The sequence below is a fragment of the Setaria italica genome, chromosome VIII, assembly GCF_000263155.2.
Source record: "Setaria italica strain Yugu1 chromosome VIII, Setaria_italica_v2.0, whole genome shotgun sequence".
Taxonomy (NCBI): Eukaryota; Viridiplantae; Streptophyta; class Magnoliopsida; order Poales; family Poaceae; genus Setaria; species Setaria italica.
This window is the reverse complement of record NC_028457.1, coordinates 1,814,483-1,832,242: the sequence shown is the minus strand read 5'-3', so window position 1 is coordinate 1,832,242 and position 17,760 is coordinate 1,814,483. Positions and strand designations below refer to the sequence as shown.

Below are 17,760 nucleotides of genomic sequence, written 5' to 3'. Positions count from 1 at the left end.
GTGACTGACAAGATGGCCCTAACCAGGATCGTAAACCTGAGCTTGGTTGGTAATTAGGCGTTCTCTCTGTCTCTGATGGACCAAGATGGTCCTGCTGCGTATCCACTGTACAGTGGACAAGACCTCGCTTTCTGGTGGGGTGGTGTCCATGTATGTACCTGCTGGTGTCCTGGTGGTGGGGTGGTGTCGGCGTTGTTTTGTTTAGTCAGTTTGGCAGCTGAAGCTCTACTAAATAGTTTGTAATACTAAATAGTTTGTAAAAAATAGTTCCATCTCGAGAGTATTGAAGGAGTCGGAGCTGTTTTATGCGGAGAAGTCGGAAGAAGTCGGAAGAAAATGTCTCAACTAAATCTCGAGATAGGAAGAGGAGGAGGTGGGAGCAGTTTTTCGGTCGTCGCTTCATTTCAGATATTTTTTTGAAATCACGTAGTTTAGATAATGTAGATAGTGTAGTTGATAGATGTAGTAGTGCATAGATCTAGTAGTTAGTTTAGTAGATCTAAGACTTAGAAAAATCTAGCAGATCTTAGAAATATGAAAATGTAGTTTAGTTAGTACAGTAGATTTAGCTTAGATATTTAGTTCACATTAAATTTAGTATTTTGTTTTATGTAGATTAAATATGTAGTAATATTATTTGCATTGCTAGGGTTATATTTTGTTTAGGTATTGACAATGTAGTTTTTATAGGGCTACTTGGAATTATTAGATTTAGTTAGAACTTTTGTACTTATTGCGTATATTATCCCGGATACATGCCTATGATAAGTTTAGTTCGTAAGATTGGTTACTGTTAAATAGTTGTTAGTGTGCTTGATAAAATCAAATGATTCCACCGTTCCACCGTTTATTAAAAAGAAGGTGTCATTGTAGTTAACTGATTTAAGTTATTGAGAGTAATTTGGACTGCTCGTTTAGCAGGCATGTCGGATAGTTTATATTTCCAAGTGTTCTTTGGTCTGGAGGAGGTTAGATATGGCCCAGAATGGGTAGATTTGAGTGGATTTCCATGTTTTTGTAAATACTTACCAAGAGCAAGAAAGAGGACTTGGGGGGCATATGCAGATGGTTTTGTAACGATTTCGGTGTTGATAGAGATCAAGTGGATGTGTTTGTGAGGGTTGTAGTGAAGAGACGGCCCGACATAAACTTTTGGGAGCTGCTTCCTCTTGAAGGAATCCCGAGCTACCGGGCTTATGTAAAGGGTTGTGTGAGGCAGGATTTACCAATCATGTGGTATGTTCAATTATTCACAAAGGCTGGATCTAGCAGTCAGGTGGAAGAAGAAGTGGGAGGTGCTAAAGTTGAAGCGGAGGAAAATGTGGAGAGTACTGAGGGGGCAAACGAAGAATTTGATAATGATGGCGAAGAAGGGGGGATGCAGAGGATGATGTTGCAGCCCGTGAGCCAAATGAGGAGGCTGATGACGGGGGAAGAAATTGATGAGTTAGTTGAGTAGGTGGAGAGGGAAGGAGAGGAGACCAATGGTGCCGTGGATGATGACTCATCCGATGAGGAAAATACTTACCCTATTCCGCGAAACTGGTCAAATTATGACCATTCCGCCCTACAGGTCAATGTAGGGGAAAATGTCCCTTGGGAGTACAGGGAGAATGAGGTATGTGTTGGTGCTTTGTACCCAAGTGGGAATGAGGTGAAGGCAGTCGTGAAGAGATTGTCCACTTTATCTTTGTAGCGTCAGTTCAAGATGGAGAAGAGTAACCCGACGGTGTATGATGTCCGTTGTGTGAAAAATGATTACCTGTTCAGGGTGCACGCATACAAGGGGAAATGGAAGGATTACTGGGAGGTAACTAGAGTGGTTGAGCACCAATGCTTCCTAGCTAAATTGGAAGGAACACAACGCAACCTCACTACTGATTTTGTTGCTCAATAAATATATCCTCAGATAGTGTGTAATCCTAGCTTCGAGCCCAAGTCCATTATTTGTGCCATAGAGGAGAAGTACAAGTACAAGATTAGCTATAGCAAAGCTTACCGAGCGAAGCAGAAGGCGCTGAAGATAAAGTGGGGGTACGTTCGAAGCATCTTATGACAACCTCCTGTCCTGTTGCACACCATATGCCAAAGGAACCCAGGAAGCTTTTACGACGTGAAAACCTATCCATGTGCTCATATTCTAGGCAAACAGGTCCTGCAGCGGTCATTCCTGGCGTTGAGTCCTTGCATTAAGGCTTTCCACCAATATCAGTCATTTGCATTGATGGCACATTTCTAATTGGAAGGTATAAAGAGACAATATTGACAGCTATTGGGTCCGACGGCAACAATCAGGTGTTACCACTTGTGATCGCATTTGTGAAGGAGTCTGGATATAGTTGGTATTGGTTCCTGTAAAGGGTGAAGCAAATGATTGTGTAGGACGTGGAGAGGATTTGTCTCATTCATGATCGGCACAAAGGTATTCTACAAGCAATTGAAGACCTACAGAATGGAAGTTAGGAGAGTTTCAGGGTGGCGATATGGCCGGACTTGAAAAGTAGGTGGTGCATGAGGCATATGGGTGCAAATTTTCATAGGCAATTCAACAACAAGACCCTTATGACATTGTTCAAGCGGCTATGCAGTTAAAATCAAGAAAGGAAATTCAACCTACTGTGGAAGAAACTTGATGACCTTACAAAGATACAATGCGAAGAACTAGCGAAGAGGGCAATCAGCGAGGCCGACCACCCTGTGTCTCTAGAGGACGTCGGGCTCGATGGTCCAAATGTTAGGCAAAGATGGGGAAGATCCATCAAGAGCTTCTCACAATGGATTAAAAATGAGCTGAAGGAAAAGTGGACATTACCCTTTGATGAGGGAGATGCTCGGTGGGCTATAATGACTACAAACCTAGCTGAGGTTTACAACTGGGTCCTACGCGGTATTCGGGGACTGCCCCTTGTTGGTATCATGGAATTCTTACTATACCACATCATGAAGTACTCCAAAGAAAGGTACCAGTTGGCTAATAACTCAATGCACGGCAATCACAAAATATATGGGTACAAGATGACAGAGTAAATGGAGGAGACGATAAAAAAAAGCTCATTTGCATCGTGTGAATGAAGTGGGAGCCGTGGAACATCGGTTCGAGGTAGTTTGCAGGGACAAAGCTCGAATGGGAGGGAGGCGCGAAAAGCACACAAAGGAGTTCATCATCAACAATGAAGGGTGTGTTTGCTCTTGCCACGAGCCAAGGTTGCTGCACAGGCCTTGCATCCATGTCATTGCTGCATACATCGAGGCGGGGGGACTTTAGCCTTGTTGGTTCGTGTCGCACTATTTCTTGAACATATGGCATACTTGGAGGAACGAGATTTATGGATATCGTTTACTAGGAGACTTCATCAACAATCCTGTTAATGTCACGCGCTACATTCCTGACCCTGATCCAGTAATGTTCCAAGGGGTCGAGCGATGCAAGAACAAACGTATCCAGAATGACATGAATCAATCTGAAGCTGGTCCTGGTGTCCGCCTCTGCTCCAAGTGCCATGAAGCCGGTCACACCTACAAGAACTGCCCTGCAATGACATATGGAAGTGCGAGCACCCAAGCTGGTCCATCAATCGTTGACAGAAATGCTGTAGTGCATGGTCAGGGTCGTCATGCACGTAGCAATAATGACGGGCTTCTCTGATTCATGTGCTATGGTAGTGAAGTTGTTGTGTTTAAGTTTGTGAAGTCGTTGTGTTTTAAGTTTGTCAAGTAGTTGTGATACATGTTTTGTACTTGTAATTCAGGCGAACCTTCCGAAATGTAATGTAATATGTAACCTAAGTTGTGGTATTACAACCATGTAAGGTAATATCGTGGACGCTTTTATTTGCAATATCTCATTTGCAGTTTGTTTTATTTCATTTTAGTCTTGAAGTCATTATTTTTTCGAGCGCGTACTTATATTTTTTGTGTTGTAGGTATGGCGCTACCAGTTCCAGAGGGGTACCAGACCCCTGAGTTGCTCAATCATACCTTGAACGACCTTCACAGGTCGTTCATGTCAGTCGTACAGGGTTCGAGTCTAGGCATGTTTCGGGCACGTAACTCGCTTTCGACGATGCCGATCAACACATGTTGGATTCCGAGGTATGTCGTACTTAGTAAAATTTATATGTTAAGTTCTAACATTAAGTTGTTTGAACTAATTAATTTTATGCATGGTACAGATTACGCGTTGCGGGCCTTCTCCCTATAGCCAGGTTAGTTGAGGGGAACATGGTCGAAGGCGCTGCGCGGCGCGGGGAAAAGTCTACACGGTTCGACATGTCACTGCTAGCAGCTTTGCTAGACCGGTGGCTGTCAGAGACGCACACCTTCCACCTCCCAGTGGGTGAGATGGCCCCCACACTTGAGGATGTCTCCCTGCTACTTGGCCTTTCTTGTGCTATGGGTGTCGTTGCCGCGATGGACGTCCCACCTAGCTGGCGTGACGAGCTGTTGGGCCGGTTTGCGGACATTCAGCACAAAGATGGTGCCCCGTTGTATCACACCTTTAGCTCCACACACGAGCCCATGAAGGCGTGGCTCTTGCAGTTCAATGTGAATACTTACTTACCTTCATGTCCAAATTAGTGTTTGAACTAATTGTATTTTGTTATGCAGGCTGACTACACGAGGGACGACGCCACAGTATCGCGACACTTGGAGGTGTACCTACTGTGGTTCTTCGGGTGGATCATGTTGTGCACGTCGCAGGGGAACTCAGTGCCTAAGAACCTACTTCCTTACGCGAGGGCCATTGCGAAGGCCCCGCTCGACGACGTTCCATAGTACAGCTGGGGTTCAGCTGTATTGGCGGCCACCTACAGCGGTGTTTGCACGGGCTACTGCAAGGTAGCCTCAGCTGAGCCAATATTCCTTAGTTGCCCGTTGCTGCTTCAGTTGTGGTTATACGAGCAGTTCCCGATCGAGCGGCCACGGATTGACATGTCCCCCTATCAGGAGCTGCCTTTGGACCACGATGACGTCGACAGGCCCATGATGGGGTCGTTGTGGTGCTTGAGGAAGGTACGGTGCTTCAACTACAATTATTTGATTCATATTATGTACATTACCTATAGTTGTTAACAATCTCCTTTATTGAGATTTTATTTATTGTAGGGATCGTGGGTTGGAGTGCAGACGAAGAAGTCATACCCGGATTTCGCGAGTCAGTTCGACACTCTTGTCGACATCGACGTGAGGTGGAGACCCTACACCATCGAGGAGGTGCAGGCTTGTGCCCCACACGGCCTCTCTTTGTTGTGCCATCGGGACATGGAGTGCTGGAGGACGACGAGGCCACTTGTCTACGACATCCACGTCGAGAACTACGCTGTTCACCGTGTCATGAGGAAGTTCAGCCTGTACCAGCAGTCCCCACTTCTTGTTACGTCTGTTGTCCCGGCGGCTATTCACAGGTACACCCCACCCTTTGATTCGCCTTCCAATATGGATTTTTTTGTTTATCTAACTCGCTGCATGATGGTTATGTTAGGGCTAGCTGTCAGGGTAGTAGTGGTGGTGGGCCTGGGGTCCAGTGGGCTCTGAGGATGGTTTAGTGGGTCGACACGTGGACGACCGCTTTAGACGAGGTGGTGCAAGAGGACCATGCGCACGATGATAATGCTTTCGCAACGTACCTTCAGTGGTTCTTGCCAAGAACCAGGACGCGGTGGTTCTTGTCGAGAATCAGGACGCGGGTCACGTACGTTCCGAGTCAGCCATCGACGCAGACCGCGCTTGTCACGCAGATGTACCCGCGCTCGAGGGACGTCAACTTCGACGTCGCGGTAAGCTTCTGCATCATTTTTTACTAAAATTGCATCATGTGGTGTCGCTAACTTAAACCATATTCTCTTGCCAAAAGTACGACGTTATTACATAGGTCGCTACTAAGCTGAGGTACGGCGTCGAGCACTGTGACCTCATGAGTATGAGGGACCACGAGACGCTATACAAGAGGGCCTTGGGCGTCTGCAGTAGGTTCCTCAGGGCCGTCAGTTGCCGTGGCGTTCGCGGGGACATCGTGCTTCCACCACGGGCTGCATACCCTCGTTCGTCCTCTCCAGCTCCTACGCACCAGACCAGTATGTCCTCTCAACCACCCATTCGTCCGCCGTACCCGGATCCATATACTGCACCACAGGCACATGCACTAGCGGCTGGGACGTCCAGGGGCACACCGGCACCACCACTGTTTTGGCATGCCGCTGTCGGCCCGTCCACTCTTCCGCAGTACATGACCCCGACAGGTACGTGAACGTTATTTTGTCGTACATCATTGATGAAATGCTGTCTGATTTACCTTACTAACTAATAATTTATTAACACAGCCCCGCAGATGTACGGTGGTTACAGTGGAGCAGGGGCCTCTTTAGCTGCACCAGGCATAGAGCTACGCCACTACAGTGCGTGATGAATACATGCTTTCTATTCTATTTTAAATACGCAACGAAACTAACAAACTATTTCCTTTGTTGCATAACAGGGTTCACAGACCGCGAAGGGGCTTCGGAGGACTCCATCAAGGAGGAGGGACAGAGGTCTAGCGTCCATGCATGGGTGGATGATTTTTTCGGACCCGAGCCTGACGTGATCGGTGCCTCGCGGTTGCGTGACACCCTAGAGGCTCCTACACATGGGGCGACCTACGAGCTCACGACACCACCTGCGGCCGCAGCGGGACGTCCGCCTCGCGACGTTGCCCCACGGGACCCCTTGACGTACAACCAGCAGCAGACTAGAGCAGCGCAGTAGGCAGCGAGGCGTGGTCGTGGTCGGGGTGACCAACCTCGTTTTAAGCGAGCACGCATTTAGTGCGTAGGATTTTTTTATCTTTTGTACGTTGGTGTAGGCTATTATGTATACGATTGTATAACGTATGATGTGTGGTCATTCGCATACTACTATATCTAGGCTGGGAGTTTAATGATTTTCAATGATTTCGTGAATTCACTCTGCCTCTCTAAAACATATCATAAAAAATTAAAGGAACAATACTAAAAAAAAGTAAGTTCCGTATTGCAATGGAACTAGATAATTGAAATATTCGATAAAAATGAAGGAAAAATATTTGATAAAAGTCAACAAGAATGAAGGATAAATAATCAATAAAAATGAAGGGAAAATATATGATAAAAGTCAAAAAAGATGAAGAGAAAACAATTAAAAACATGCTTATAGCCGTTTCAAACGGCTACAGCGTCGGCAACGGGGGGCTTACCGCTGGCTGAAACAGTAGAAGAGTCCTTACCGCCGGCGGTAAGGTCCTTTCCACCGTTTCAGCTAGTGAGGCATGCCCGCACGTGGCGGGCGGAACCCCACCGCCGTTTCATACGGCGAAAAGGGCCTTACCGTCGTTTGGTGCGGCGGCATAAGTCTATTTTTGCAATTTTTTGTTCGACTAATTATTTCTGCAAAATCATAAAAAAATAAAAAAATTCTTTTAAGAGGAGCCCTGCCAATCTTGCCCTTAATTGAGTTGGCTGCAGGCTGCAGCGTGGCATGTGCTGCGAACACAGGCAGGCCTTCGGTCGTCTCACACCAGTGCACACAGCCTAAAGAGGCCCAGCTGAAAATAAGCAATCTGCTCGCATAAAACCTGGCCTCGGGCTGCCCCTTTGGTTACACGCCTGGACTCTTCGTGATCAGTTTGGTCATGCATTCACATTAGTCATGTATTCACGTTAGGCTATATATATGTAACCTCTTGTGACGTATAATCATCAATGAAAGTGCGCATGATTATCTCCGCTCGTACAGACGCAACAGCCGCTACCCACGCAAGGAAGCAGAACACTGACACAACCGCTACCTTAACCGTTAACGGTCACAGGCCACCGCATGCTCCCATGGATCCCGATTCTGCCGCCGCCTCGTCGGCCCCTACGTGGCGCCGCGCGGTGAGGCGTCGCGCGCTGGAGGGGGCACAGGAGCCGGAGCTTGGCCGGAGGGCGGAGGAGCTGGAGGAGGCGGTGGGGCGGCTGAGGGCGGAGAAGGAGGCCGCGGAGCGCGCCGCGGCGGCGCTGCGGGCGGAGCTGGACGCGGAGCGCGGGGCCGCGGAGACCGCGGTGAGCGAGGCGATGCTGATGATCGCGCGGCTGCAGAGTGAGAAGGCGGTGGCGCTGATCGAGGCCCGCGAGTTCCGCCGCCTCGCCGAGGGCCGCGCCGGCCGCGACCGCGAGCTGCAGGACGATCTCGCGGCGGTCTCCGCGCTCGCCGCGTCGTACGCCGCCCTCCTCCGCGCCCACGGCGTCGACCCCGAGGATGAAGAGGACGGCGGTAATTACGATGATGAGGAGGAGCATTCCGTCGAACACCTCGAGGCGGAGGCGGAGGCGGACGGAGAGAGCCGAGACAGCGACGTGGAGACCAAGTGCGCGGTGGTCGAGATCGAGAAGGCGTCGCCCTCGCCCCCACCGCCTACGGCCGAGAAGGAGTTCGAGTACACGATGGACGTGAGATGCACCGCCACGACGAACGCCGTTGTGACGGCGGCGGGGGAGGAGCGTGCCGTCGATATCGCGGGGGGTCTCGGTCTCTACGCGAGGGTGGAGGCGCTGGAGGCCGACAGAGCGGCGGTGCGGCGGGAGGTGGCTGCGCTGCGATCAGAGCGCGCGCATGTGGTGCTGGCGCGGCGGCTGTGGCTGAAGGCGGCCTCGGCGAGGTCAGTCGCCATGGCAGCGGAGAGGCCGCGCTTCTCGGTGCTCGCCATTTGCAAGGTACAATTTTTATTTGTTCCGAGATAATGTTGGTGCTTGTCATATGCTTGCACACTGACATACTGGGTACAGTAGTAAACAGGTAAAATAATGCCAAATTTAGCAAAAATATGTGCTGATGATGCACACTGGTTGCATTGATAGAATTTGGAGACATGGATTTTCAAAGTGGTTGAAAATGTAAGTGGTCGAAGGAAAAAAGGAAATCTTATCAATTTGCAGCCTTCTCCAGCAGCAGAAATGTTGTGCTTTTTTTGAAGTGACCCCATCTTTCTCTAAAGTTTCTCTAATGACACTGTGACACTGGTGTTAAACTCATCTAATTTCTGCAGTGGTTCTTCTCCACAATCTTATGGGGAACGAAACGTTCTGCATCTGCATCTGCAGCCAGGTAAAAGAGACTTCCTCTGTCTTTGGGTTGTCTGAGGAGGAATATGAAACTGACAATAACCAACCCGCTTCTTCCAAATCCCCAGCTCGTCGTCGACTGCGTTCCTCTTCGGCCAGCTTCTACTCCTGGAGAGATTCAAGGGCGATCACCGGATTCGGAGCAGTCGGTCTCCATCACCCCACAACCAAATGCCTGCAAACGGAGACACCGGGCTCGCCTGTTGCGAGCGGCCATGGTGTTCCCCGTTGTGATGACTGCTTCAGCTTTTAGTATCTGGTTTCGAATCCTAAGTTTAGGCCTATTTGGAACGCAAGAATTTCATAGTATGTTGTTCAGTCAGTAATCCGAGAAAATTCCCGTGTTTTAAACAGGGCCTTAAGCCTAACGCGTATGTGTAGTTCAATTCGTGTATAGCTCTTGTAAAATAGAGGGTTAACTCAAACATCCTGCACGTAACGTAATGTTGCGTGACACACAGTATGCGCCAGTTGTTGGATAAAACTGACTTACTGTACCTGAATGCATGCATAATTGCAGTCAATTGCTCCACCACTGAGGTATGTGTTAGATATACGGGCTTGGCCCATATAAACGATAATTCTGAATAAATCAAACGATAATTCTGAATAAATCTCAAAGGTCCATTAGCGTAAGAGGGGTACCCCATTTATTAGTCCCATATTGCTAATAGACGAGGGTGTTGGAGGTTTTCCTTCTTATATATATGGACCACCTCCCTCCTAGAATAGATGCAATATAGACTATTATACGGGAAGGCCTCAAGTTAGGATATCCCTAAGGTGGTTTGTACGAGTTAGGTTTTTGTCTCTTCTCGCTATTGCGCCACCACCGTAATCTACTCCATCCCAAGCGTCGGCGTGCACCGGCAAACGGGAGAGCAGGTATCCGGAATCTCTTGCTCTTGTGATTCTGCACCAGGAGAGGGTGAATAAGGTTTTTGGGAAGCGCTCTACGCGACTGCTCAAGGTCTTAATCACGGCTCGTCTTCCGTCCCAGTCCGGCATTGCAGCGGCTCGTCATCTTCAGCATCGTCTGCTGTCCTCCATCCGCAACACAGTCGTCGTTTCGTCGGCACCGCTTCCCATCACGACTGCACCCGCTCAGTACGTACGCTGTGATTTGATCTATTATTTCAGCATGTTTTATGAGAACATGATGTCGTTCTTGCTGTTGCCTAGTATGTTAGAGTCTTGCATGCTAGATTTAATTCTTTTTATGAGAAATATAGTTCGGAATTTAATCATATAATTGCTTAATTTTCCAACAGTATGGACCCACTTGTGGAAATAAATAATTAATTCACTTGACAGAGTAAGCAATCTAGCATGCACTACTTAACAGTAGGACAAGGCATATCTGCCGCATGAATGTCTGGATCATGCAATTTGCTCAGGCTCATCATGCCACATGGACACATGGCACGCGACTCAGTTGTTTGGTGCTAGAAGTCCCAGATCCTATGGATGAAATATGGCTTTTCTTATCATATAACCTCTAGGAATTGCGAGGGGGAAGGGATTCCATTTATAGATCAAGCAGCGTACATCCCCAAATTACAAAGAAACCAGGCATCATCGGGAAAACGATGATCCTTCCATTCCCCTGACCGGAGACAACGCGAAGGCAGAGCATTGAAGCATCAGCCGCATCTTGAGCAACGGGATCACTGAACGTACAACAGCATCCTTGACGTGGAGCTCCGTCGGGAAAACTTCGATCTGGCGCCAACAACCACAGACTCGCCGGAGTTGGAGGCCCAGTAGCCTTGTCCGGCGCAGCCCACCATGGGCCGGACCCGGGTGGAGGCAGACGCAGCCCACCAGTGCACCGTTCTATTCGACGCGTCGTCAGTCTCTCGCTCCCGTACCCTAGCTAGCCGTCGTCTCTCTCTCTCGCCGTCGACCCGTCATGCGCCTCCCATCCCCGCAAGGCCGCAAGCTCCGTCCCTCCACCGACCACCGTTGCCGGCGTTCCACATTCGTCCTCCGCGCATCAAGACTCATGTGCGCGTTGCGCCGCTCGGCTGCCGCGCCTCTGACACCAAACGCGGCCGGTGTCCTGCGGCCGTGTTCGCTGTCTGCCCGAGCACCGAGCACATTGTGCCCGCCCTATGGATCCCGATCCCGACCCGTATAGGCTGGAGCTCCCCATGGACCATGCAAGCGTGCTATGTGCAGCACTGCAGCAGCATTGCAGAGCTCTCCTCCGTTGGCATTGTAGCAGTATTGGCAAGAATTAGGTAATAATTTTCACTCTACGTAATTGGATTTAAATCCGAAATCGTAGAATTAGGCATGACCCAAATCTTCGTTAATTAGGCATGTTTGTTATATGTTTTTATCTATTTTGTTATTCAGGGAGTTGAAGTATCTTATCAATTGGGCATGTGCATTTTACTTTAGTTATAGCTTGATGTGTGACCCGGCATGAGTCGTTTAACTCTTTAGTTTTGGGCCCTGGCCTGTAACACCCCCAAATCTCCAACTTTGCATTTTGATAAAATTTGCTAGAAACAATTTGCTTGTTTAAGGCATATAAGGTCATTTTACTTTTTTAGTCATTTAAAAGCATTTTTCTAATTAAATAATGAACTATAGGATTTTATTTGTGCATTCATGCCGCTGCATAGTGTTCATCTTGTTTGCTCGATTTCAAGCTTGTGTTTTGCTTTTGGGTGGCTGTTTCCCTTTGTCAATTAGCTACTTGTGTTTGTGTTTCAAAGTTCAGGCAGTCTGTAGCCTTTCAGCTTGGCTTTCAGAGTTCAGTCTGTTGGCCGGTGTCCTTCTGTTGTAAATTCTGGAGCAGCAGCTAGCTGTAGGCGCAACTCACTTTTTCAGGCCATCGCCAACCGCCGAAACGGGCTCGCCTTGCCCTTCTCGTGTTTCTGGTGATCTCCGTGCGCGAAACGGTGCCTGGGAGCCACGTTTTGGCCAAGTCCGGCCTAGCGCCGCCGCTCGCCGGCGTGCCGCCGCCGCGAGCTGCTGGTCCACCTCCGTCTCCAGCCGCGCGCAACGCCAGCCGCCCGCTACCGAACCAACAGCTCGGATCAGATCTGACCAGGTCATACCGGTCAAACGAGCTGCCGTGATGGAGAGGAGAAGCAGTAGGGCGCCGCGCCGCGGCCCATAGCTGTTGGTGCTGCGTCGGTGATGGTTTTTTAGAGAGAAGGGTGAATAAGAGTCAAGGGACAGAACGAGTGTGGGTGAGGAGGATATTTATAGGTGAAGAGGACGCGTGATGGACTGAGGTGGGCGAGTACTGGGAGTGGGTGGGTTCATCGGAGGGTCAAACTGCTTGCCTGAAGAGACGGAAGGAGAAGACGGGCGGGGGGAAAGAGTGTGGGCTGGTGGAAACAGTGTGGACTGGTGGGTTGTTGAGTACTGAAGATTGTACGAATTGGCAGGTGGGTCCGAGTAACCAGGCTGTCGGTGTGTGTGGAATTTTTCTATTTTGGCCTTTTTTCAAACTTTTTTCGCAATTGGACCCATGGCGAAACAGCTATAGGACACCGAGATACCTGAGTCCGCGTGTCGCAAGACCTCGCCGAGATGCTGCCACATAGGACGCGCGTGTTTCTGGCTAGCATGATGTGGCTGACATGTCCGCGTGGAACGGTCCTGTGCTGAGGCCTCGGCATTGTATCCTTTAACACCGAGGTCTGGTTTGCCCCGCCACTCCTTTTCAATTTCCTCGGCCAACCATCTCTTTTCCCCTACTCCATGTCGGCCAAGACCGGTCCTTCTATCCTAGTTCTCTCTTCTCTTCCCTCTCCCTCCCCCAAACCTTAGGTCCCTAAATTTAGAAGTGATAAGCCCAAATTTCGCATGGAATCGGTGCACCGATGTAATCTCTCTCCCTTCTTCCATTTCATCCAATTGGATTTGGTTGCATTATTGTATTTTTGTGGGAACCCTAGGGTTTAGGTGTAGATTGGATGTAGGAATTAGACTTGGTTTTAGGATGAATTTGAGATGGCACATATGACATACTTACAATTAATTTGGAATGCTCTTGAGAATTAGGACATGGTATAGGCCCTACAGGAATTAGGACGAATTAAATTTAGTGTAAGTAGATTACCTTTTGTATGAGCAATTTGGAATAGGCCCTACAAGAATTTTGAACAAATTGAGTAATATAGGTAGTATTTAGGGTTTAGATGATGCTCTGGTTGTTGGACCAAGCAAAGGCAATGATTCATTTTGTTTTTTTTGGTGATATATATACATTAATAGTGAGATAATGTTGTTCTAGTTTGTTGATTAAGCTTTGAATTATTTAGGCATTTCGACATGGAGGTACAATAGAGACAACAAAGACAGTTACGATGCAGAAGAAAAGAAGGAAAGTTTCAGCCTGTTTGTGGTGTAGTCCTTCTTTTATGATTTACTTATCGAAATGTACAAATTTGCTAACAGAAAAAACAACAAATTGCCCCAAGTTTTTGCTACTTTTATTTGCGCAATTTATTTTCCACATTGTGCAAAAAATGGAACTTGCACTTCGAAATGTACGGATGGGTAGAAATATGCGGTAATTCGATCTCCAAATTTTAACATCATATTGCTCGTATTTTTTTCTTGTAACTACCTGCTCCCAAGTTTTCGAACCAAATAGCTAGCAAACATTAGACTACCATCCCTGGTAAGAACACGAAAAATGTAGTGGAAATAGTATATTCGACTTTGCTAGAATATTTCCCTCACAAACTTGCTCTCAGAATTATTAATTTACTTCTTCAAGTGATGCTTATCTTCCTTACCAACTCTCGCGGTCCACCCACGCACGCACGCATTCCCTCACTTGCGCTTCACGTGACCGGGAAAGGCAGAGGCTGCAACATTTCATCATTTAGCTAGAAAAATGGTGTGCATTTCATCGTTTAGCCCAGGGAGTTGTTGGGGAGCCTGAAACAGGAATCTGGAGGTTGTAGAATTTTGTCATTTAGCTAAAAAATGGTGTGAGCTGACGGATGCACGTGCGGAGGAGCGTAACTGAATCCGATCGGGGATGAGACGCGAAGTACGAGTGTAGTTATGGCCCTCGGGCAACATGGGCTTGTCTCTGCACGAAATTGAATTGCATGCGCCTCTCTCTCTCTGGGGCAACAGAGGTCTGGGAGGAATGAAATCACATGCCGAAGGCATCACCGGTCACATGGTGGCACGGGGAAGACACAAGGAGACAATGATCTTCACAGGACCACAAGCTAAAGATGGCTTTCTCATTTTGTTTCCAACTCATGATACAGTGACCACAAACATGTCTGCCCTCACCAATATGAGTCTAAAACATAGAGTGAATTACACAAAATTACGAGTATTGTGGCATTTATAACACAAAACTACAAGTACTGTGGCTAGTAACGCAAAACTACAAGTTCTATGCATATTTGTAACACAAAACCCGCGTGGCCCACATGTCAGCGAGACAAATCAGTTCCGACCTTCGAACGGTTCTGTAAACCCTGGTGTGGACATGCATTTTGGAATGCAGCTGGCAGCCTGTATGCGACTAAAAATGTTTGTACAGATTCTACAATTAGGTACCTCATTCTCTGTCGCCCGCAAGATCTCGCCGCCGCGCTGTGCACGTCGCCCCGCCGCGTTTCGACCATCGTGAACCGCCAAAACGAGCTCACTTTGCCCCTCTCGTGTTTCTGGTGATCTCCGTGCGCGAAATGGTGCCCGGGAGCCACGTTTTGGCCAAGTCCGGCGAAGCGCCGGCGAGCTGCTGGTCCGCCTCCGTCTCCAGCTGTGTGCAACGCCAGCCACCCGCTGCCGAACCAACGGCCCGGATCAGATCTGACCGGGTCATACCGGTCAAACGAGTCGCGGCGACGGAGAAGAGAAGGAGTAGGACGCCGTGGACCATAGCTGTTCGTGCTGCGTCGGTGGTGGTTTCTTAGAGAGAAGGGTGAATAAGAGTCAGGGGATAGAACGAGTGTGGGTGCGAAGGATATTTATAGGTGAAGGGGATGCGTGATGGACTGAGGTGGGCGAGTACTGGCTGTGGGTGGGTTCATCGGAGGGTCAAACTGCTTACCTGATGAGATGGAAGGAGAAGACGGGCAGAGGAAACAGTGTGGGCTGGTGGGTTGTTGAGTACTGAGGAGGTACGAACGCAGGTGGGTCTGAGTAACGAAGCCGTCGGTGTGTGTGTGAATTTTTTCTATTTTGGCCTTTTTTTTCAAACTTTTTTCGCAATTGGACCCATGGCGAAACAGTTATAGGACATCGAGATTCCTAAGTCTGCGTGAGTCCGCGTGTCGCAAGACGACACTGAGATGCTGCCACATAGGACGTGCGTGTTTCTACTCTCCCGGTCCACCCGCCCACGCACGCGTTCCCTCGCTTGAGCTTCACGTGATGCAGAAAGGCAGAGGCTGCTGCATTTCATCGTTTAGCTAGAAAAATGGTGTGCATTTCATCGTTTAGCCCTAGGGAGCCCGAAACAGAAATCCGGAGGTTGTAGAATTTTGTCATTTAGCTAAAAAATGGTGTGAGCTGACGGATGCACATGCGGAGGAGCGTAACTGAATCCGATCGGGGACGAGACGTGAAGTACGTGTGTAGTTATGGCCCTAGGGCAACATGGGCTTGTCTCTGCACGAAATTGAATTGCATGCGCCTCTCTGTCTTTAGGCAACAGAGGTCTGGGAGGAATGAAATCACATGGCGAAGGCATCACCGGTCACATGGTGGCACGGGGAAGACACAAGGAGACAATGATCTTCACAGCACCACAAGCTAAAGATGTCTTTCTCATTTTGTTTCCAACCCATGATACAGTGACCACAAACATGTCTGCCCTCACCAATATGAGTCTAAAACATAGAGTGAATTACACAAAATTACGAGTATTGTTGTATTCATAACACAAAACTACATGTACTGTGGCTAGTAACGCAAAACTACAAGTTCTGTGCATATTTGTAACGCATAACCCGCGTGGCCCACGTGTCAGACAAATCAGTTCCGACCTTCGAACGGTTTTGTAAACCCCGGTGTGGACATGCATTTTGGAATGCAGCTGGAGAGGACGGATCGGAGGAGGTTACGATGCAGAAGAAAAGAAGGAAAGTTTCGGCCTGTTTGTGGTGTACTCCTTCTTTTATGATTTACTTATCGAAATGTACAAATTTGCTAACAGAAAAAACAACAAAATTGTCCCAAGTCTTTGCTACTTTTATTTGCGCAATTTATTTTCCACATTGTGCAAAAAATGGAACTTGCATTACGAAATGTACGGATGGGTAGAAATATGCGGTAATTCGATATTCAAATTTTAACATCATATTGCTCGCTTCTTTTTTTCTTGTAACTACCTGCTCCCATGTTTTCGAACCAAATAGCTAGCAAACATTAGACTACCATCCCTGGTAAGAACACGAAAAATGTAGTGGAAATAGTATATTCGACTTTGCTAGAATATTTCCCTCACAAACTTGCTCTAAGAATTATTAATTTACTTCTTCAAGTGATGCTTATCTTCCTTACCAACTCACGCGATCCACCCACGCACGCACGCATTCCCTCACTTGCGCTTCACGTGACATTGAAAGGCAGAGGCTGCAACATTTCATCATTTAGCTAGAAAAATAGTGTGCATTTCATCGTTTAGCCCCAGGGAGCTGTTGGGGAGCCTGAAATAGGAATCCGGAGGTTGTAGAATTTTGTCATTTAGCTAAAAAATAGTGTGAGCTGACGGATGCACGTGCGGAGGAGCGTAACTGAATCTGATCGGGGACGAGACGCGAAGTACCTGTGTAGATATGGCCCTCGGGCAACATGGGCTTGTCTCTGCACGAAATTGAATTGCATGCGCCTCTCTCTCTGGGGCAACAGAGGTCTGGGAGGAATGAAATCGCATGCCGAAGGCATCACCGGTCACATGGTGGCACGGGGAAGACACAAGGAGACAGTGATCTTCACAGGACCACAAGCTAAAGATGGCTTTCTCATTTTGTTTCCAACCCATGATACAGTGACCACAAACATGTCTGCCCTCACCAATATGAGTCTAAAACATAGAGTGAATTACACAAAATTACGAGTATTGTGGCATTTATAACACAAAACTACAAGTACTGTGGCTAGTAACGCAAAACTACAAGTTCTATGCATATTTGTAACACAAAACCCGTGTGGCCCACATGTCAGCGAGACAAATCAGTTCCGACCTTCGAACGGTTTTGTAAACCCTGGTGTGGACATGCCTTTTGGAATGCAGCTGGCAGCCTGTATGCGACTAAAAATGTTTGTACAGATTCTACAATTAGGTACCTCGTTCTCTGTCGCCCGCAAGATCTCGCCGGAGCGCCGCCGCGCTGTGCACGCCGCCCCGCCGCGTTTCGGCCATCGTGAACCGCCGAAACGGGCTCACTTTGCCCCTCTCGTGTTTCTGGTGATCTCCGTGCGCGAAATGGTGCCCGAGAGCCACGTTTTGGCCAAGTCCGGCGAAGCGCCGGCGAGCTGCTGGTCCGCCTCCGTCTCTAGCTGTGCGCAACGCCAGCCACCCGCTGCCGAACCAACGGCCCGGATCAGATCTGACTGGGTCATACCGGTCAAACGAGTCGCGGCGACGGAGAAGAGAAGGAGTAGGACGCCGCGGACCATAGCTGTTGGTGCTGTGTCGGTG

The 17,760-nt window shown here is 48.4% G+C and overlaps 1 protein-coding gene across 1 annotated transcript; it reads left to right on the top strand.

Annotated features, from left to right (window-relative positions):
- Nucleotides 1-4,221: 4,221 nt before the first annotated feature.
- On the top strand, nt 4,222-9,561 carry LOC111258229. Its single transcript, XM_022829175.1, has 7 exons — nt 4,222-4,545; nt 4,609-4,767; nt 4,888-5,013; nt 5,107-5,405; nt 7,823-8,708; nt 9,041-9,099; nt 9,185-9,561. Exons 1-7 carry the CDS (start codon nt 4,222-4,224, stop codon nt 9,348-9,350), a joined length of 2,019 nt encoding a protein of 672 aa, XP_022684910.1. The 3' UTR covers nt 9,351-9,561.
- Nucleotides 9,562-17,760: the final 8,199 nt, after the last annotated feature.